This window comes from Aphelocoma coerulescens, chromosome 12, assembly GCF_041296385.1.
Source record: "Aphelocoma coerulescens isolate FSJ_1873_10779 chromosome 12, UR_Acoe_1.0, whole genome shotgun sequence".
Taxonomy (NCBI): Eukaryota; Metazoa; Chordata; class Aves; order Passeriformes; family Corvidae; genus Aphelocoma; species Aphelocoma coerulescens.
Window position 1 is genome coordinate 10,434,565 of NC_091026.1, and position 23,104 is coordinate 10,457,668.

Sequence of the window (23,104 nt, forward strand, 5' to 3'; positions counted from 1 at the left end):
TTTGTCAAAGGAGAGGACAAGGTCAGCCTGATCTGAGTAGAGGTTATGTGGGCAGTTTGATACTTGTGTCATTGAAAGGTAAAGGTCTGTTTGGGAATAAAGTAATCTATAAAAGATTTCTAAACCCTTGCAAAATGAAGGCAGAAAAAGCCGGAGGGGGCTCATAATTGTGCTTCTCTAGTTTCACAAAGCTGGGAGAACTGGGTTGGAGACACCTCATTTAACTTGCAATGATGCGCTGAGGTTTGTGGATGAAGAACACCTGGAGCCTGTGTCAAAAAGAGAGCAAATCTTGAGAGGGACCTGATAGAAATGAGGATGGTATGAGGAAGCAAAACGTATGTATTATCTTACAATAGATGGAAATGAGGCCATTTGTTGGTGTTATCTGCTGGCAGAGATGTTCTGCCAACCACCTTTGCTTGGCACTCTGGCCAAGATGTGCAGTATGTAATTGTGCTCCAGCTTATATCCTGACTGAATGCTTAGGATTGAAATTACATTTTTTCACATACAAAAGCCTTGAATTTTTTTCCTTTGTATTGTTATGATGAAGGCAATTTTTGGTTGCTGACTGTCAGGAATGAGGAAGGGAGGCCTATACAGCTTGTGTTACAACATGCATCCTCAGTCTCTACTGCACCTGGCTGGCAGCAGTGGCACCTGTTTGAGCAAGATTCCTTTGGCCTAGAAGTATGTGGTATATTTGCTCTGGCCCAAGGGACTTAGTGTTAAGTATGTCACTTGAAGACCTCGCAGCTTGCTAAGCTCTAAATCTTACCCTCAGTCTCATACTTGTTTTCTGTGGCACTTACCACTCTAGTGGTTTATGTACCTCTCAGATAAGTAGACTGGCACAATATGGTGGTCAGTTTGGCTTTTGTCCTCTCAGGAAGAACTGTACTTCCTAAATAGGTTATATACTCACCCTACAGTAATTTAGTCTTGGACCTTCCTTTCTGGGAACCTGAACATGATTGACAAATTTCCAAATGTGTCTTCTCTAAATGCTATTGGTTCAAATACCTTTCACATCAGGCCATGGGTGCTGACACAGAAAGAAAGAATTTAAAGTGACAGAACTCATATCCAGAACAGTTGTTGGGTTTTTGGTTTTGTTTACAACTTGCCTGAAGATCTTTCCATAGGAGCACGGAAGTAAACCCTGACTTAGTGGCTTTTCTGACTCATCTGATAAAATCCACTTGCTTGGTTTGATGTTTCCATCATCTGCCTATGTTATCTGATTCTCTGGAGCTGTGCTCTCACCTTTGTAACTCACTCTCCAAGTAAGAATGGGATAAGATGTCACTCTTAAAAAAATAAATTTAGTTTATGCAAAGATACAGAGGAGAACAGGGAGATGAGGAGAACTTCATGATGGAGATGATGGAGTTCCATTGCCTCACTCTTGGCTGACATGAGTGAGATGCAACGTGGAAAGAGCTTTATCCACGTGGCAAGGGAGATTGGTTGGTCATTGTAGGGGGACTGCTGCAGAAAAGGGTGGGCAAATCATCCCAATGGGGCACGCATGGGAGAAAAAATAGTAACAAACCCCATAAGCCTGGGGTTGGGGTAAGAGGGGGCACAGCACTTCTTGGCTTTGTGCACACGTGATGCTTCTGCCTCCTGTGAGTTTGTTGGCAGGTGTGGAGAGAAAAGATCCCAGCCTGGCAAGTCAGCCACCAGTGTGGCTGATGATTAATTGCCCTTTTTAAATTGCAATTATGTCAGTCACAGAACCCGTGAATATTAATTCTGGATTTGCTGCTTGAAAAAGTGAGCGCTGATGAGACGGGTCCATTTTACTGATGTCTCAGAAGTGGGTAAGTGCTGCAGCCAGTAGTTATTACTGAAAAGAAAGGCTGCTGTGACTCTTAGCTTTGCTTTGTATCTGTCTTGCATCTTCTTTTCCAGTCTTTCTGTTCCCTTCTTCAGAATCCTCTCAGTGCTTACACTGGATTTTCCACACTGACAGTAGAAGGTGGCAGGGTGACACCCAGAGTGAGTTAATTACTGCAAGCAATATGAGTTACCTGGGTTTGGTGGATGGCTTTCCACCCTTGCTGCTGCTTCCTGAATCCCTTAGAGACTTCAGAATGAAACAGGGATTGCTTTTTTGCTGCTCCAGCTCTTTCCCTTCATCTCAAATGTGTGTAACCATTCATTCCATTATACTAGGATCTTTTGAGATAATTTTCTGATTGTGCCCTGTTGGAAGGATATTAACAGGCAAGCATCAGTACACCATGACTGTTTTCCTTTCAGTAATCTGCTCGAATATATGGATGATGAAAATCTTGGTTTCTTCTGTGGTTTGGGTCTCTCTTATCAGTCCTGATCTTGTCTAGTCTTTCCTGCATGAATCAGGACAAATTGTTGCATCTTGCTTGTGCTTTAGTTTTCTTGGAATAATAGTTATCTCAAAAAGTGTTGTCATGTGTTGATTTTCACTGAGATCTTTGGAGGTGAATAGTGTGGTATGTGTTTAGAAAACAAAAATAAAGCCCCTCAGAACCCTCTAGTGGTTTTTTATGCTTTTTTTTTTTAAAGATTTGTCTTTCATTTAAAGCTTTTCCAAGTTTTCAATTATAAGCGACTTTAAATACCTAGTTATTTCATTGTTTGCTTGTGGGGTTGGTATATGCTGAGTTATTAAACTGACTTACAATTTGTAAGAAACAGAATTAGATGGTGGAAGTGGCACAAAAGTTGTCTCCCCTGTTTGTTCTTCTTTTAGTTCTACATTTTGTGTTGTTTGTATAAGTTGATTGTTTCCTGAAAATTTTTCAGAATGGAGGCATTAAAGAACTGGAAGTGTTGGGCATGTGAATGTGAACTAATTACTTCAGTTGATGGCTGTAGTTAATGTCCTACTGAATTAAAGGCACTATGTGATAACCCCTTCAAATGCAAGGGGTGTGACTTGCAGGCAACAGGGGGGCTCTTGCAGTTCTGTGTCAGACTGCCAGGGAAAGGCTAGAGGAGAATTAGATGCAGCAGAGAACAAAAACCAATATTTTCAGTTTTTGCTTGGTGTGGTCCTTTGCTGGAAGAAAGGCCTCTAGCAGGCAGTTAAGTACATTTTGGTAAAGACTTGTTACCAGCCTGGGTCGGCTGGTAACAAGAGCAGGCCTAGGACAACAGGTTCAGTGCTTCACTCTGGCTTTTCTGTTTGCCCCATTCTTCAGCTTTTATAATTTAATGGTAAATCACTTGTTTTCATCTGACCCTTTCATTTTGGAAGGCTCCAAGCAATCTTGTATGGCTACTGTTGCCCTTTGAGGTGAAAATGAAGCATTTTGTTTTATGAAACCAGGATGTTGAATAGACAGCGCTTTCACAACCAAGTTAGCTTTTTGTCACTAGTTCTTGTGGGTGTTATTTTTATCTTCCTTCCTGTTTCCCTGGTGCACTTTGTCTTTACCCTGGTGTAGGAACTTCTTTGTCCAGTGCTTAGCTGACGGCATCTAAGCATGGCTGTCACATGAGGAAGTGATCATTTTCATCACCGCTCTGAAGAGGTGTCAGAACTGCCAGCACCCCTGGCTTCCCAAACTGCCATTTACTGGTACAGAGTCTGCCCTTAGTAACCTGTTGGGAAAATGCAGAGTTTTCGGTAATGCCTGGCTGATACAGACGTTTCCATTGCATTGTAGGAGTAGAGAAATCAAAAGCTTCAACCTCTATTTCTGTTTGGGTAGTGTCTGTTTTCCCCAAAAATGCTTTGAAAGCTTTGTTTCATTATCAGGAATTGAGCTTTAGTTTCATGTTGCTTGTCCTTAGGATAATATTCCCTAGCTAAATGGGGACTCTGAACACTGATTTTAATTAATTGAAGTAGTTCTGAAATACATATTTTTTGTTCTTAAATTGTTTCAGTAGGATTTGTTTCTGTAGGACTGTAGCAGCACACATTGCAAACCCTCCCTACAAGACACTGCCAAGACACTCTCTGTTTTAGGTGGCACCTGGCAGACAAGTCCGAAGCCTGCCGCTCAATGGTATGAGGTGTGTACACTCCTTCTGTTGACACAAGGTGCAAATATCAACTCTTCTTCAAGAAGTGCCAAGGAAAAGTCATGTTTAAAGACTGTGCAGGATTAGAGGTGATTTCTGTCTTTAACAATATGTCTAATTATCCCTCACAGGGGAATGGTATGATACTCCAGTGATTTATCTTGAAAAAGAGTTTAAGCATATCAGGTCAGCAACTAGAGGTTTGCATTCAGAAAGTTAAGGTGTTTTGGAGAAGAATGGTCTGATTATCACCATCATGTCAGTAGTTTCAATTTTTGGGGACTGAGAATGGAAACTAAAACTTGCAATGGCTCTTTGTCTTGTAAGAGAGAAAGATTTGGCTGTAACTTGTACTGTGACTTGAGAGATCAACCAGTGTTGTGGAAAGGTTGGGAGGAGAAGGCAGTCTGCTTTTGTGTGTTGGTACCCTACTTAGTGTGTGCATGTTTCTTCCCCAACATCATGTTAGTAGACCTTGTCCTTTTTACTTGGCAATTTCAGTGTTTGTGAGTTCAAGGTAGGCTTTTCTTCCTTGGGGGTTGTGGTCTGAAAAGGATCCTGCACTTACAGCTCGAGCTCTGTGACCGGCATGAGGAGGAAGGTAGGGATGGAGGATGGTGACTTCAGCTGCTGCCTGTCTCATTTGTGTCAATGTAAAGAGCTTTACAGAGACAAGTAATATTTTGCAATTGAGTTTCTCTTTTAAAGACACTCTGATGCTAATGTTGATTTAATAAGGTTCTCTCATTCTCTCTCCTTGCTTAATTTGAAACGTCTAATTTTGTGCTTCACAGTTCTGAACACAGAATTAGTGAGGCAAGAGGAGCCGGAGGCAGGAGGAGCAGAGTGCCACACCAGAAGTTGCCAGGGGAGATTGATTCAATAGAGTGAAAAGGTGCAAAAGGTTATATGTCCACAGTTCAGAACAACGTGATGGTGGTACTAATGAGAAGGAGAGCTTGATCCTTTAAAATGTTTTAAGATCTCTGTGGGTGTGTATAACCAACATTAAATGGAAAAGGGAGCATTAGAGTGTTGGTTTCTTTGAGTGGATTTTTCTTTTGATTTTATATGTATGTAATATATAATATATGACAGGCAGGAAGGATAATATTCTGAGATAAATAGACATTTTAAGGTTTTTATTTTAAAGGTTGTTTTGCTAAGTGTGGCATTTATTTTCAGAAATGTTGAGAGGTTATGAGAGATTGTGAATTTGATCTGGCTAATTTATTTTGGCTGAACCTGAATGTGTATTTTTCCTGCTAGAATTTTATGCTTGTGGAATAAGCTATTGACATCCATGGACATTTAATTCCTTTGTCCTGGGGATATATGTAGACTCCCCAAAACCACAGTGCCAAAAGATTATCTAAAATATTGTACAAATAATAGTGGTAGTGAAAGCTTTTTCTTTGCCTCGTGCTTTGTTAGTGTGCCTTTCCTCTTCCTTATAGGAAACCACTCCTATTCAATGGAGTTAATGCCTAATTTGCCTCTTGCTTGAGTTGGATGACAGTTCTTCACACAACTGAGTGGACAGTGTAAAAGGAGTACAAGATGTGTTCAGCTTAGTTTTATGATAAGCTGCCAACATGTTTCTTTGAAAACCTCATTAAATTGCAATTAAATGCACAGGAAAAAAAAATAGGCCATCTCAGTGAATACTTGATAGATGAGTTTGTGGTTTTCAGTGCCAGCCAGGGGCATGATCTGCTTCTTGCAGTTGGAGCTCAGTGAAAGCTTTGGTGAAGTCTGACCACAGAATCACCAGAAAACAGCTGCCAGCACTGGAAGCTGTCTGTGGATGATGATCCTCTGCCTGGGTTTCTTTCATGCCCTTGGTCAGAGAGAAGTATCTGCTTCCTGATTAAAACCATGTATAAGACCCCCCTCTCCCCCCCTTCTTCTCACATTGTTTCTGGTAATAGGACCTGCACTTTGGCCAATTGCTTCTGCTGAATTTGATAGCTAACACTGGATTCTGCAGAGTTATCTCAAACACTTGGCTGGGGAGTGCACTTGACCAAGCAGGCCTGCATAGGGAATGAAGCTTTAGGCCTAACTGTTAATACAGATTCTAAAAATCTGAGCCTGAGCCTGCCTTTGAGGGTTTCTTTTCTGCTGACTTCCAGTGCCTATAGTGACTAGTCTCCAGGAATATTTATCAGATCATTTTCCTGTCTGGTTATTTCCAGTCTATTGCACTGGTCAACTTATTTGATCAATAAATCAGTCAACAGGTTCTTAAAATTACTTTCACTGACTTTGGAGGTGTAGTATTCAAAAGGAGGATACAGAAAATAAATGATTGTATGTGCCCCAACTATAATTACAGAGCAAACAGAGTGGAGATATGTTTGTAAATAGTATCTGCTACAATAAATATAGCAATCTGTCTTTAGGGTTCTATGATACTGTGTTGGATTGACTCTTTAAATCTGCAAACTCATGAAGCATGAGTCTTGGCTCTCTCAGGTCATCTGACTGCTATATTTAGAGCATACCCTATTTTAAAGCTAAATTTCAAGCTTCTTGCTTTTGATTAAAAGGTCCAGAAATAAATACTTCTCTGGTTCCTCAGCATGCAACGTTGTTTTTGAGCTTCAGGAGCTTCACTGACAACAAAATGTTTTCTTTTCCTAAGGGAAGTTTCTCAAGCTGTTTAACTCTTCCTGCTGCACCCAGTCTCTGCCACCTTCTTCTCGACAACAGCAAGACCTGGTTTGTGATCCTTGTTGATAGACTTCCAGGTACTGCTCCTTCATAGAAAGAGAGAATGCTCTCCCCCCACCCTGAATTTTCCAAGCCATCTGCCTTAAACAAGAGTGTCTTGCACTGCCCAGTAAATGGTCATTGAATCAGCTTTGAATTCTTGTAGTTTTTAGAAACATTAAGCACTTGCACAGTGGGAAAACTGCTCTTTGCAAATTGTCCTATCAAATGGAAATCAAAATTTTGCTGGCAGTGGCATAGATTTGTGAGTTGCTCTTGATACAATCATGCCCTAGAGATTGCAATGTAAAAATAAAGAATGCAGTTTTACAATAGCCTGAAATCCTTGTTGTTGCTGAATCTACACTCTTCTTTTTGCAGATGATTTCATTATGATATACTCGGACTTCATTAAAAGATGCAACCTTGCAGCGTTTTCTCTTATCGCAGCCTTGAGAGGAGCCAAGAGTGCGTGCATTTGAGAGCCAGTATATTCTCTTCCTAAAACACACAGTGGGTTGCAAGGGCTTTGGAAGCAAGAATCAGAGTCTCTAGTGGACATTTTGTCTGTAGCTCAAAACCACAACTTAATTGGCAGCCTTTTCATAACACTGACTGTGGCCTAGGATATAGGGAATGCTGCAGGTGAAGATCAAGGTAGGTTTTCAGAATTGGTTGTAGGGAAATCTAGTGCATGCTGCCTGTGTGTCTTAATTGATTGGAGAAAATGAGGGAGATTGAGATCAAGTTCCTCACTTCTATGCTTTTCATTTCCTGGGCAGTCTCTGATTATTCTTTCCATGTGTTTTTACTTCATAGGTAACGCCTTACTACAAGTATGATTATGTATGTGTACTACCCTAGACCATTTATTTTGAGTCCCCTATGCTTTGTGTGGTCCTTTCAGTAAGGCTTTGGAATCCACATGATTTATACTGAATGTTAATTACTGCGTGTCTTTCCCACATGCATCTTGGCAAGTTGATAGCCTGGAATCTGCCCCCAGAATGATAGTGACCCTGCAAGGCTGTGTAAAGTGTGCTTTGTGTACGTCTGGGATGAAAGAGCAGGCAAAAGAGGAAAATTTACAAGGCTGTCAAAGGGGTAAAAACAAGCTGTGTTGTTTGAAAGTGCACCTGATTCTCCACCTGCCAAAGAATTTCATAGACAGACAGAGGATGCATGACCATGGCTGAAAGCTTTCAAGAATTTTCTTACTCAAGTATGTAATTAAGATAGTCTCTGTATTAAAAAGCAGCCCCAAAGTCAACTGCATTTCTTTTAAACTGTGTAGTATTTGAGATAATAACTTTTAAATTAAAAAAAAATTAGGTTTCTAATCTGGTGGCAGGAAATTTGTGTTCTTTCTACTATGGTAACCTGTATCCATTGGCTGGTACCTATAAATATCTGTTTTTTTCAGAGGCAGGTAAAAATTGCATGTAGTGTCTGAGAGCAAATGTGGGAAGGGAATTCCTTCTGAACACACAGGGTTCATGATTTTTACTCCTTGGAGGAACATGGGTTGGTTATGAATGCCATCTTGATCTCTTTCGAAACAGTGGTTGTGTGTGAGGTACTATGTTTGACTCGGAAGCTAATATATTTGGTATTTAAGAATCTGGCAAGAGAGAGCTCTGTCCCCATATGCAGGCACAGCAATGAGATTGGGATGTAGGCATGCATAACTGTTATTTCCCCCCGTCTGTCCTATCCCTAGAAAGCCATATGCCACCCTTAGGCTAGTGTAGTGGGAGTCTGCATTAATGATTATGAGCTAGAAATAATCCAAGAAGAGTTGAGTGGCCTTTGTTTCTAGCTTTACGAGAAATACCTCATTGACTCAGTAGGGTCTGAAATATGTTCTGGGATAGAAAGTCATAATTAATACAGAATTTCATTATGCCCTTTCTTGAAGTTTTGGTTGTTGGTTTGTTTTTCTTGTTCTAAATTGGTCAAGGAGTTGAGATTCTTAAGTCTAATAGGCGGAGTAGGAATTTAAGCAAGAAGGTAAAAATTTAGGGTGAGCTGTTGACTCACCTGCTATGAGAAATAAGCATCTTGAGCATACATCTGTAGAGAACCTACACTCTGCAAGATTTCTAAAACCATTGAATGCCTTGTCTGTTGGCAGCCTACAAAATGAAAACTGTATGTATGCATGTATAGAAGTGGTGATGGGAAGAGGAGAATGTGGAAATGGGCTGGAGTACTAAAGCAAGCAATGAAAGCAGATGGTTTACTTTGGATGTTATAAAGTAGGTTTCTCTTAATTTTGTTTTAAATGAAAACCATCAATGGTCAGCATTGCAAACCTATTTGTAGCAGTGCCATACGTATTAGGATGCAGTTGTCCCTGAATCATAGAAGGGCACAGGTTTTTTTGGCTGCTTCCCATCTTAATATTTGCAGAATTGTGTATGGTCTGTATACATCAGAGTTAAGCAATTTCATCACAGCCTTTCCTCAGAATTGGTTGCTGTTCAGTCTCTTCCTTCTCCCTCTCCATTGTCAGTTGGTTACATCTCAGACTCTCATTGCATTTAATATTGATACTGCTTCAATTTTTCACTAAACTGGAAGAGTTGAAGAGTCTGGAGTGGATACTGAATGTCTAGATATATTCTTTAAATACTTGAATTCCTATCATTGTGGACCATGATAAATTTAGAGCTGGATTATTGCTTTAAGAAGAAATGACTGTTTGCTCATTCAGTGATGAAGTCTGGTCATCAAGATGTTGGAATATATGCTGCAGAGCTCTTCAGATACTGATATGAGTGCAAAAGTTGTTGCCAACAGCTGTCTTGGGTTTTGGGCACCTGCTGCCTCTCATTTCTCGCATCTCCCACTCTATCTTCCACTCCCAAAGCTGGCAGTGCCCCTAAAAATACTTTGTGTGGAGTTCTTAAGTAGGAGATCTCTACCAAGCTGGTAGTCTGGATTCCTGAGTCATTGGTCACACTGCAGTGAAATCTGTTCTGTGACAAAGTTATTGACTATGGCAAGGAAATGGACTTTAGGGGGAAGCTGGTTCCAGTCAGGTTGCAAAGGCATTGTCCTTCCAAAGGTCGCTGCCCTGTGCTGATCCCTTCCTCCCTCCCCACCAATTGCAGAACTGCATTTTGATTGTTCACTGCCATTTTTACATTTCCCCAGACTGTGACAGACTTGAGTGGTGTGCATGATGTGTAAGGGTGATGTAGTGTATGGATCTGGGAAAAGTTGCAGGGAATTGCCCTTATGAGTGAAATACTAATTTGGTGCTGTCTTCTTGATTCCATTGGAAGTTGGACTGTTGATACGTATGTGGGAAGGCATCCCCTGCCTGAATAATGAATGCTCAGATGTGAAATTTTCAGAAGCACAGATGTATTACTCACATAGTTCCCATATCCAGCCAGCATCTTCTCCGAGTGCCTGTATGAATCCCTAGGACAGAGGTTGCTGGGATGGCCTGAGATCCTGTTTCAGTAACCTTTTGCTTCTGATACAGTTAGGAGGAATATCTTGATTGGGTTTTGACCTCAAACGATTAAGTCCAGTATTTATTCTCGTTCCTGGGGTTGCTGTCCAGTGGGTTACCTGGAAGAGGAAAAAACCCATTTTCAGCAGAAGAGTTCAGAAGTATTGACCAAGGGTGTTGAAAGATGACTTGTATCCTAGGGCTGGAATTATAAAACTCATAAACTGCCATCTGGGAGTTGGAAATGAAGCTCACTTAGGGAGCAAGGAAACCAGGTATTGCTCATTTCTTAAACAGATTGCTTAAACTTTGAAAATATTAATGGACCAGGCTGTGTCTCTTGTTATCAAAACTGGTAAATACAGCTCTGCAAAGAGATCCTGGCACATGCTTGGAAGTTAGCAAAACTTAAACCAGTAGCCCTCTTCAGTTTTCCTTTTTGTATTATTTTATTAGTGTATTTTATTTAGTATGGGGTTTTTTTCCAATGCAGCAATATGTCCTACTGTGTTTACACATTTTAATTTTCCTGCTTCCATTCAGTTAAGTGTATCTATTCCTATTCTTGGAGTAGTGATTTTCCCCCCTTTTGAAGGTTGACAGAATTAGAGGCTTTGGCAGCACCTGCAGAAGAGATGCTCTGTGATTAGTAACAGTGTTACATTCTCTAAAACCCTAATTCTGCTGCTGTGCATTGTATCATTTGGGGCACATATTGGCGATAGGGCTGGTTCCTTCTCCTTGCTCTCTCTTCTCAGCCCCTGTCCAGTGCCACTGAGTAAGTACCTTGTGTTTATTTTGTCATGCAAGTGTTTGTCCACCAGGAATGTGTCAGTTCACGGCTCAGGCACCCAAGGATGACAGATGTACATCCAGTAAAGAGTTAGTGGTGTGCATGACCTACCTGCTGGAATAATAGCAGGCACCATGAAGAGTGCTGTGTTCTTCCTGTCCATCTGCTGAGGATGGACAGACTTGCAATTGCTAAAATGTGAGAACAAAACTAAGTGCATCTGTCCTGACTGTAAAAATCATCCGGAAGAAAAATGTTATTCAAATCAGGCTTCTGTCAAGATTGGTCAGTGATGACCAGTAAACACCTGTTGTGTATTGGTTTGTTTGGCCAAGGACTCGATGCTGCTGTGTCAAACCTGTCTGCAGAAAGGGTGGAATTGGCTTCCCTCAGCTGAAATGTAGATGTTCGGTTCCAGCCCTCTGAGCTGTTGCAAAGGATGAGGATGGACGACACACATATCTGATAACACATCATCCCTCAGTTACCTGAAGTAGTCACTCTCTGCCATTAAAATGATGGCAGATCCCATAAAAATATTACCTTCCACCGTCTGCTCCCTCTGGCAGTGAACTATGACCAAGAGGAAAGTTCCTTGTGCCCTGTCAACTCCCCTCAAATAAATAATCATAATAAAAAAGGCCAGCCACTCTGAAGTTCCTGCTTAGCCAATGTGCTGCTGATTGAAGGTAGCCCTGAGAGGCAGGGAACACTTGCAGCCCTTGACAGCAAATGAGAGCTGTGCCTGCCTCATAAATGCCTTGGCTTCAAAAGGAGGTGGTTATGGGCATGAAATGTTTATCATCTTGTACTCGCTTTGCTGCTGCTGGGTTACTGTGTAAGTAAAAAGTAGTAACAAGTGAAGAAGAGGCAACTGCAACCTGCTTTATCTGGTTCTTTGCACACTTAAATAGGCTTGTGGACAAAAGAAGGTGAGGGTGGAGGCACCTTGGCTTTGACAGAGGTTTGGACTGTGCCCTGAAGAGATTTTCAGTTGCCTGTGAAGGGGAATCTGGTTGGGAATCTAATCAGTCAACTGGCTTTCTGTTAGGAATCACTCTTTGAAATTGTCCTTGGAAGATGACTTGCAATGTAGGTCAGCTTGTGCATTCAAAACCACCCTTTAAATGATTACTTGTTCTTGGCATGTAATTGGAAGCAGCACAGTTGTTGACCACCTCCTTTTGAGTCTGCCCAGCATTGCCATGTTCACTGGTGCCTGTTGTGTATCAGCATCTCTAACATTGTGCAGCACCTTGCATGGCTCTCTGGAACTGGGTGTTTCCCAGCTGCCTTTGCTTAGCTCCCACCCTAGATGGGGGTCCCTCAGCAGGCTGTGGGGGCTTTGCTTTGGTTTTGGTTTAGGGGGTGCATGTGCTTTTGTTTTGCTTTAAGAGCACAGTTCCCAACAGGGGACAGCACTGCATTGCTTAAGATGCTTGTGATTTTAAAGGAACTTTTCTAAACTTGTCATCCTAAAAGCTGTATTGCACAGCAGCAGGCGGCCTCCATAAATCACCGAGTTCTCTTTTTCTGCTCTTTCCCTTCCTTTCTATCTTGCGCTCTCTTTATTCCAAGCCTGTGGATTTGGACGCCTGGGTAAGCTCTCTTTTTTGTCTGGATCTTGCTTATTCCAAGTGTCATGTTGTTACTGCGCGCGTACGGATTGTTATTGCTGAGCACAGATGCAGGATTTTATTTTCTGTCATTACATTTTAAAAGGTGTTCAGCTAGAAAATTGCATATTATTTCCTCCATAAAGATTTTCACTGGTTCCTTTTGTGTAGCTTACAGCTGCTGAAACCAAACTTGATCTGGTGATGTGTATTGTTGGCTAAGAGAGTAGCAGAAACAGGAGGAAATGAAGGTTATACCAGTATTGCTTTTTAAGGGTATGAGTTGCATCTGGTTTCTAAAATAGAACCTGGTCACCTGCCTTCAACATAATGAGAGGTAGGACAAAAAGCCAGTGATTTTGTAGGCCTCGTGTGTCTGGAATAGCGATTGCAGGCAGCTCCACGGTAATGGTGATATTTCTGCTGATGCCAGTGGAGGCTGAGTCAAGGCTCTCCCATGGCTACTTGTCTGGTACAAGCCTCCCTGTAAAGTTCTGCTATTCAGGCTTGGGCATGAAGTACACAAATTGCCTCTTACTATTTCAGTGCTGCCCTTTCAGCTCTGCCATTCCCTTTAGACTTGGCCAGGAACATGCCAGCCAGCTAATTTTGGAGTTAGCTCTGATCTTTAGTGAATTGCTATCAATTCCATCTTCTCATCTTGGAGTCCTTAATAGCATTTGTTTTTCTCCCCTGCCACCTGGACTGCTACCAGGACTGGAAGAGACTTGGGAAAGCACTAGGTATTAAAATTTGCGGTTGTGAAGTGTGACAAGCTGAGGTGCCCAGCCAAAACATCTCTGCTGTGCTGCTGCAGAGATGTAACTGCTTACCTTTTAGGGAAGCTGATAACTCTTCTCAGCAGAGACAGGATGATGTAGAAACTAGGCATTTGATAGACTGCAGAACCTTTCCTTTATCCTTGTAGCTTATTTCCCTGGATTGCTTCTGACTGATTATCTAGGCATCATCTTGCTAGTTTGTCTGTGAGTGGTGGAAGTGCTTTGCCAAGAAGATAAATATTTTTGCAGTAATCTTGCCAAATGCTGTGACTTGCCTTTTGGGAAGTTCTTTATAGGCTGAGGTTTGGACCTTTCCTTCTAGCTTGAGTTGCCCTTTGCAGAGAGAAAGTTTTTGGGATTTTTGTCCTCCAGTAGAGTCTTCTCCATATCCTCTTCTCAAATTGCAGAACCCAAACAGTATTGAGGAGAGAGACAGCCTGATGGTAGCTGTCAGCTGTGGGCTGTGCTAACACTGCACTTTATTCCTGGGTGCTACATTCCTTACTATCATCTGACCCTGCCAAGAAGGCCTTTTTTTTTTTTTTTAAACAGATTTCCTCCCTAGTTTTCGTGTTTAACTAGGTGATGGGGTGGGACTGTGATTAAAAATAATAAAAATCTGGTGATATTTTGTGGGGGGAAAAGCCAAAGCTAATTTGGGAATGGTTAAGTTAGAGTGAAGCTGAGCTCTAGATCAGTTGCACAGTCTGATGTGTGGCATGTTGGTGTCAGTTCAGGACAAGGCTGAGATTGTCTGGCTTTGTTCATAGAGAATGAACCAATAATATTTCATTACCTCAATTAGGAGCGTGTAAAATATTTCTTTTGGCCTGTCTGTCAGCTAGCAGGCCAGTGCTTGAATCCTTTAGCTGAGCCAGTATATAATGTATAGCTTTAGAAATGTGCTTGCACAGTTTGTTTCTAAATGGGTTACTTGATAAAGGGGGAGAAGGAGGCAGAGAATCACACATAACTCTGCCCTGGCTCTTTGTCACTGTTCAAAGCAGCACGGAGTTAACCTGAAAAACCTTGGGCTGCAGAAAAAGTGTAAAGATAAAGCAGAAGAAGTATTTGAAAGAGCACCCAACCAGTCCGTGGATCCATGCCCATGGAAGCTGTAGCTGCATGTTGGTAGTACTCCTTCACTGTCCTTTTGTAAGAATGCAATGCTTGTGAATTCTGACACCATCACAGGGGATTCTTGAGCATTTCTTGAATGTATCTTATACCTAGCTTTTGTACAGAGGGCAATGGCCAATTGCATACATGTTCTTTTACACATCCCCCTTTCTAAGTTTTGGGTGCATTCCTGTGTTCTATAGCTGAGTATGCTTTTTTTTCCCCTGTCTCTGTTTTGTTTCTGTGTTCATACTTCTTGGACATCACACTATCTGTGTTCTACACATCTTAGATGTCATTTCTGGGCTTTGGTCACCTCTTGCACAGTATGTTCAAACTCCAATGTCGTTCTGCAGTGTGGAAGTGAAATGCAGCTTTCTGATATCTGATTTTCAAATCAGTGTTATCATGCATGCTTTTCCTTCTCCTTCTTTCTTTAGTTCTAAAGGCCTTTTTCTGAAAAGTGTATTGATGCTTTGTTTGGTACTTGGAATCTCAATCCCCTGTGAAATTGTAATCATCTCCATAGCAGCCAGTTCTGTCTGGGACATCACAGGCTTCTGACTTCAGGTAGGGAATAACCAGCAGGACTAGAGAAACTCTTAATAAATATCCCATATTCATTCAAAATGTCCCTGGTTGCCTAACCCAGTTTGGAACAGTGAATATTTCAAATGACACATGCTCTGCTATACCGTTCATACTTCAAACATCATCATAATGTGTACTAAAGTTTTTAGTAATAACAGCTGGGGATAGAGGGAAACAGAAAGCAGCTTTGAAGCAGATCTGTCACAAATAGAGTGTTTCTCCGCATACTTCAATGCACTGAAACAGCAGCAGCTCTTGAAAACAAGCAAGGCATTGAAAATATGTTTGTGTTGCAAGTACAAGGTTTGTCTGTAACCCCTAGTTCATCATACATTATGGGTGATAAGTGGGACAATGGGGGATAATATGGGAGAAATTACTTAGGGGGAAGGATGGGGAGTACTCTGAGGTCATAGTCTGAAGTTGGGAGATTCGGTTTTGGTTCTTCGACCTCAGTTTTGCAAGACCCTGGGGAAGTGACTAACAGAATGTGTGTCTGCTGCAGGGTGTATTGGTGTGGAGGAATTATTCACTGGGGGCATTCCAGCTCCAGTGAGGTCAGCTTGGCAGTCCATGGGTCGTCATTGTGCAGAGCAGCACACCCCCCTACTGTGTTTGCATCTCAGCACCCTGCTTGAGAGATTAGGTATTTGGATTGTGTTCTCTCCAGGGGGGTTGTAAGGATAAGTGTGCTGGATTTCTTGGTGAATGAGGTCAGGCAAACTCACAGGTTGAAAAGTTGAGTGAGTGTGTGGGCTTGTGGTCCATGTCTTGCCAGAAATAGAATAAAGCCTCTTGCACACCGGTATTGTTACATGCATTGATTTTGTGCTTCCAGAATATTCCCTATCCCAGGAGACTGGCACTGATACATAATTATTTCGATTAAACAGAAGCTTTCATAAGTTTATAAGAATTCATTATTTTACTCTCTTTTTTTTTCTCCTTCCATCATATGATGCACTTTCCATCTAAATAATGCAGAGGGATCAGTCCTGTCTTACTCTTCTTTCTCTTCCATATTTATTTTCTCCTTAAGGAAATACAAGTCACTTGTGGAGTAGTCCAATTTTATGGGTGTTATGTAGAAAACCTGCAGGGGAATCGGAGTCCTTTGGTCATCCTCCAGACCACCCCACTTTCTTACATCTGTTTCATTATATTTGAAATTGCTTAGTCCTTTTCTGTGTAGAAGATTGGTTTGGAGGGACAGCTATTGTTCTCTTACAGGAAAATGGTTATCGTTTTGGCACTTAGAAAGTACCCATCAGTGTCCCTATTGTAGCTGTGATATCTCTTTTGTCAGGCTGCATGTATGGGGCAGCTCATTCTCATCCCTCTCCCCATCATATTCTAGCTGGTTTGCAGGTGGGAAGTAGTATAACAGCTATAGGTTAAAGCAAAGCCAGAGATTTTGCTTTTAATCAAGTGCCTTTGAGAGAGAGAGGATTTAGATATGAGTCTCTACTGCTTGTGCCTTATCCTGGTCCTGTTTTCTGGGATAGCAAACATGGAAACCAAAATATTTCTTTAAAAACAAACAAAGAAACCCACACCACCACCACACCCCTACAACCTTCCTATTTCATATACTCCTTTTCTTGCTTGCTTAGCAACCACCCTCACTGCCTAGATTAAAATCTCTTCTAAGCCCTATTATACCACTGTATTTCCATCAGCAGGGGAGCAGAAAGAAGGACATGCACAGCAACTTGCTTTCAGATGTAATTTTTCTTGTTAGCAATGGCTTTTGGCCGTAAAATGACAGGTCTGAGCCCACGGGGATATTTCTGTCCCAGCTGCTTAATCACGTTGGACCAGCATTTTCTGTGGTTGTACCATCATTAGAAGTTAAGAGCAATGCTGCTGGGATGCTATGGACTGGCAGGATTTGTGTCCATGTTAAGCAGGCTAATCATTCTGGGTTTTGAAAGGTCTTCTGCCTGCTGATAACTTATGTGGCCCCAGAGATTTTGAGGTGGGATGGGGGATGAAGAACAAGTGCCATCTTTTCTTGCTGTTGTTGCTTGATATTTTTAAACTTCAAAAGTTTGATTCAGTTCCATCAATGTCATGTTTTCTTAATGCTTGTTCAGTTTAGGAGTGGGAATATAATGAAGTGGTGCTGGCTGTAAGGAGCTAGAAGGCTACAGCTGTTGCTGTACCCACACAGACTTTTTAATTGAGCACTGTTTAGCTGATGAATACCAGATTTACTGTTTTGAAAGTGTCATGCTTACACTTTGGAAGATAGAAGAGAAATTCTCTGACACCCATCTCCCCTCTGAGTCTGCAGCACCAGCCAGAGGAACTCTGAGGGTGCTGATGGGGAATGCACAGAGAGCATGTGGAGAGAGTACTTAATTATCTTGGATAGTCCTATGTATGTCTGTTGTAGGGGAAGTATTTAATCCTTAGAAGATTTTGGACACTCCAAGGGGCAGGAGATTATAAAGAGGAGGATTTGAGGGGATTTGGTTTGGTTTTTTAAGGTAAGGTGAAGAACATTTGAGTAATGACTGTCATGATTCATGGAAAAACAAAGACATGGATAAGATGGAATTCTGAAAAAGGGAATGGCAAAGTGTCACCTTTCTATGATTATATGTTTTCATTTAGTAAGAAGTAGTAAAATCAAGGTTTTGAGTTCAAGTATGATGTTAATAAGAGCGTTTCAAATGTCAGGGGATAACCCAAATGAGCTGCAGTTCTTAAGGTTTGTAGTTCCACTGAGGGGGATCCCATGCACGAGCCCTGAGCAGTCATTTTTTTTAGTTCCTTCCAGTCTGCGTCCCATGTGCTTTCCTTGCACTACATTTATTTTTAATTTCTTCTTCTAGTGATGCTGTTTTGTTGTCCTTCCCAGGCTGTGGAGCTGCAAGGCAGGGAGGCAGAGTTGAGGCGACAGGAGGCCTTTTATAAAGAGCAGTTGGCCCGCATTGAGAAGAAGGTAAGGCCGAGATTTTTGTCTTTATTTCTGGCCCCTGCAGGGGTAGGACAGGGATCTGTGTGGATCCAAATGATAGAGAACCAAGAAGTGTTGTGCTGCAACCTAGAACTGGCAGCTCCCAGTATCTGATTTGCCCCCAACCCCTTATGTGCTAGAAAAGCTGTACAAATTTTTTGAGCAACTTGCATTTGAAAGATAAAGGTTTTTTTAGCTGGATGATTTTTAAAAAAAGATTTCTGGTAGTTCAAACTCCATTATCTTTTTCACCATGGGATTTAGGTGAAAGCTAAATTGAAAGAAAAACAAGTGCCCTGTTTTTTATTCCTTTTGTTAGAAATCCTTTCCTAAATAAAAAAAATCTACCACCACAACATAAATCTTGCTATAAATATGAATTAAAGTTGTATTATTAATTTTTCTCTGGGGAGCCAAACAGTTCAAAGAGTGGTGCTGCAGTACACTGCCTGCTTCTTGCTGGATAAGCCTTTGAAATGAACATGATTTAAAGAGACACTGTCAAGCATCTTTTAAGCCTGAAATGACCTTTGAAAATCCATTTAGGGATTTGAATCTCTCCCCTGAACGTGGGATTTGCTTCTCTGTTTAATTGTTTACCATGATGAGTTTTTAAAAATTGATGCCATAAAAATAGGAGCAGCCATGCTGTTCCTTATGAACTAATGTGTTCTTCACTTCCTGGCAAAATGAAATAATGTTATAAGTAGTCTTTATTTTTTAATAAATGTGGAGAATAATCTTCTCCAATTTGAAGCAATTAGACCTCCTGACAGGGAGTTGCATACATTCGACTTGTAGTTGTGTTATGTGACTAAAAAGAAATGCAAACAATGAAAAGGATGGGTTGTAAAGAGACTGAGAAATCAATCAGTTTTACTACCAACGTGTAGCAGGATGGTGAGTATGGAACATGGGAAAATTGTAGATTATAGAAACTGTAGGAAGCTGTTGGCATATCTATTCCTTTTTTCATTCCCTGCTACTGTAGGATTGTCCATGCTGCATTTTTTTAAGCCATCAACGGTAAAACGTGCCTGTGAGCAAATTCACATGATACAATTTTGCAACACTTTAATCTGTACAATTCATTAAAAAGAAACTATTAAAACTACCACTCAGTGTTGCATTCGTATTTTAAATTCTATTTCTAGATAATGGGGATTGTTCAGTGAAATTGCAAACAATCTAGCAGCTATCGTTCTAATTATCACAGTTGTCCATATGTTCATGTGCAAAGGGAATTTTTGCAATTTCTTGGTCCCATGCTGAGTGCTTCTATTATATTCTTCTCTCTGGATCTGGTTTCATGAAGCGGAAATTACAGGGAAAACCTGTGTGTCTGTCCTTTATGGACAGTGGAGTGGGGAGAAGTTTGTGTCCAGCCTTCATTGTCCTCTTTTTGAAATCCTTTGTTGTAGTTTCTGTTTTCAAGTCCATGTTCCTTGCTACAGGGACACCTTTGTAAACAATGTGGTGGATATTTTAGCACAGGATCTTCTCGGGGGAGTAAGGTGGGCTGCCCATAGTCCTATTCAAACTGCAGAGCTACAGAGAAACTATCTTCTAGTTGTTATGGGTACAAAAGCAAGTAGATAAAAAGAACAGGTTTTCGTTCCTCTCTTGAAACACTGGCTAGTTTCTGACCCTTAAACACTAGCATTTTGCTGGTAATAAAATAGAAGAATGCCTCCAACCGTTAGTCTGGATTGGAGTGGGAGGTGGTGGGGGCTAGAAGGGCAAGGAGAGAAATGTACTTGAAACAGTGTAATAAAGCTTAATTGTATTAGTTTTGAAAAAGGTTTTTGATCTTCTCTGTGGATAATTTTATTCCTATAATGGTTGGAAAGATGGAAAACGCAGCACAGAAAAATCTTTTTTATTAGCTGTTGCTTTTATATAATTCTGCTTTTATTTGTGGAATACACGCAGACCTTGACATTTATTTATTTATTTATTTTTCTTTCCACTGTGCTAAAGCTTTCCAACTCAGGCTTAGATATATTTTTATATATCTGTGTATATGTGTGTCTATATTAGAAAAAAGCTCTCAGTAAGGGGATGGTGGGGGAGAGCTCTGAAATAGAATTTTGCTTTCTCTGCTGTTTTAGGAGGGGATGGTCACTTGAAGTGTGGTCATTGGTAGTTCAGAGGTGTTTGACAGGGAGTGAATGAATATGATGGCTCAATGTGGAGTTAGCAAGCTGAAATTTCTCCTTTTAAGGATCAGGCTATCAGGAATTCCCCTCTCTCCTCCCCTGCTGTGCCCAGGTTGGTTTTGTCTCCACTTCTGCATGATAACAGAATTCAGCAGTAGGAGACTTAGAGACGTATTTTTGAAGGATGTTTTGAACTGTTGATGTTAAAAACCCAGTACCTTCCCAGTAGGATGCTAAAAGTAATTGTGTTACATACTCCTTACAACATGAGAGCTGCTCAGTGAATCAAACACAGAGACTGTCCTGTTTCTTCCTGACAGTGGTCAGTTTGCAAAGGCTTTGAAGGAAGAAGAAAAAACCTCACCAAAACAAAGCCACAAAGAAAACTTCTGGAGAGCAGCTTTGTGAAGAGTCTTCCTAAATGTTGTCAGTTGGAGCAAGACACATGCCCTGCTGCACAAGAGTTTATTTCCATTCAGTATTTTTATTCACTGAAAGTTGGATTAGTGCCGTTGTTCTTCTATGCATCTCAGGCATTTTTCCTGTAGCCCTGTTTAGCTCCGTGCCTCCAACATCATGTGGCAGTGTGTGCCACAGGTTATCTTATATACTCTATAAATTCTCTGTTATCAGTTTCAAATATTTTTTTGCATTTAATATCCTTTATGTGAAAGAGATAAAGGAAATTCTCTTCATTATTTATTATCTGCAGACTTCTGTTCCCTCTTTTACCTTCCCATGAAGCTGAGCAGTCCTTACCTTTTAAGCCTCTGCTTGTGTGAATGATTTTTTTCCAGGTTTCTCATTCTACTTGTTTGTCTTTTGGCACTTTCCCCCTAGCAGCTCTGTCTTTGAGAGGTATTGACCAGAATTGAACTCAGTAGTTCCCTTGAATGCAGCAGATTGTGTGAATACATTATCCTTTTATTTTGTAATCTCTGAAAGAGTACTGTAATCTACTGGACAGAGCACAGAATTGGAAGGAAAAACCTGCTCATTTTCTAATAGCCGTTTCTCTTTTGGGAGTTTGAAACAATTATTTAGTCCATCTATCTCAGTTATTCCATCTATATGATGGAATAGCTTATAATGGAAGGGCAAAGTGTTGTGGAACAGTAAAGCTATAAAAATGCTAAAAAGGCTTTGCCTTTAGTTTTGCATGAGATGAACTATGAGTGTACCTTATTTCAAACGGATCTTGAGAAACTCAGTTTCTCCAGACAGTCTTATTAAAATTTTCACGGGAAAGGGCATGTATGAAAAAATAATTTCAGTGTTTCAGCTTTTGGGGTTTTCCCTGCATCTTCTACTAAAGCACTGGAAGAACTGTGACAATGAGTGCAGCAGTGCTGTGTCACACTAAGGTCCATATAGTTCAGTATGCTGGTCCTGACTGTGACTGAAAGTGAATGTCCAGGGATAACTGTAAGAACTGAACTGATGGGAAAAGAGGTTGTGGAGTCTCCTTCATTGGAGGCAATCAAGGAGCATCTGGACACAATCCTGTGCCATGTGCTCTGGGATGACCCTGCTTGAACAAGGGAGGTGGTACCAGATGACCCACTGTGCCCCATTCTGTGATCAAAGCAAGGTTATGGGGTACTTGCCCCAAATGCTTTGACCAGCCTGGCTAGTCATTTTTGGAACTTCTTCTCACGTGTTTAATCCTCTGAGAGCTGTGAGCCAGGACTGTGTGCTTGGGATGCGGGGGGACCGTGAACATGTGTGGCAGCTGTGTCAGAATCACTGTTTGGTTCTCTGTTTCTTTGTAGTGCCTGGCACTTGATTTGCACTTCTGACTTGTGTTGAGCAAATGCCACACACTGCTGCCACTGGCAGCATTCTGCTGTTCTGAGTGCAGACTTGAATACGTACAGTGGGTGCACTGGGATTATACCAATGCTGGGATTAGCTGCTGCGAATATTCTTCCCACTGCACCCTTCATTATCAGTTTGTCAGGGGTTGTGTGTGTGGGAAGGGATGGTAGGCTTTGTTCTGCCTGCAGTGTGGTGCACACTTCTTAGGGATTTTTTTAAAATCAAGTTTTATTGAACAAATTCCTTGTAGAGGATCATTACACTGGTAAAACTGTTCGTCTTCCTCACTGTAGCCCTGACAGTTTGTTGTAGTTGTGTGTTTCTGTCTCCTGGGTCACTTGTATGTTTTTGTTTTGGAGTGCCTGAAATATTTTGGTAATCAGAAAAATTAGAGGGAAAAGCTCCTTTGAGCTGTTTCTTATATGACTGTGTGTGATTGCAGGGTTGGAGCTGGTGATACAGACATTCCATTCCACACCTGTGTTTCCAATGTGACTGTCTAATCTCCAATAAGTAATCCAGTAATGAGACCTGACTAATTTGTTATAAGTGGTTAAACTTCTAACTCTGACTTGTTAGAGTAACTTTACATCTCATCCATGTAATTTGAATTGTTTCATAAAATATGTATCTTCTCTCAACTGTTTTGAACGAGGTTTTGTACTGTAGTGTTTCTCTGGGTAGAAAGAATAAGAGTTAGACCTAATAATCTATAGGGAGAACCTTAGAAACACTCAATTTGAGAATCTCAAGATGATATTTTTTCATGCATTTATTTGTTACTGAGAAGCAGGGAGGGAGATGGAGGGAGCTTGTTGTAAATAGTTAATATATATACTGCTCAAAACTGGGATTTTTATTAGGGATTCTGTGTATGCTTTGTCCTGCTTTCTCCAAGTGGTAGAAACATTCTTTAAAAAGTATTGTAAGAAAGAAATGCAGTCTCTCCTGGGACCCTTCAGATGCCAGGACATTTCACTTAGCATATTAGTTGTATACCTTCTCCCAAGTAAATATTTGTTTGACTCCTTTTGCTATTTGGCCTCTTGCTGAGTTT

The 23,104-nt window shown here is 41.0% G+C and overlaps 1 protein-coding gene across 5 annotated transcripts in view; it reads left to right on the plus strand.

The window, feature by feature from the left end:
- CHCHD6 (coiled-coil-helix-coiled-coil-helix domain containing 6) overlaps positions 1 to 23,104 on the plus strand; it is a 110,248-nt gene that overhangs the window by 19,177 nt on the left and 67,967 nt on the right. For 2 of the 5 annotated variants that reach the window (XR_011154879.1, XM_069028411.1), the window contains exons 5-6: positions 12,576 to 12,596; positions 17,972 to 18,055. The exons of 1 other annotated variant lie outside the window; for it this stretch is intronic. Coding sequence is in view for 2 of the 4 variants with exons in the window: in XM_069028411.1 (XP_068884512.1) it covers positions 12,576 to 12,596; positions 17,972 to 18,055 (105 nt within the window). In the remaining 2 variants the exon portion in view is untranslated. Of the gene's footprint in view, positions 1 to 6,670; positions 6,777 to 7,119; positions 7,931 to 12,575; positions 12,597 to 17,971; positions 18,056 to 23,104 lie in introns of those variants that run through there. 2 more of the 5 variants (XM_069028412.1, XR_011154880.1) reach the window with 2 other exon arrangements.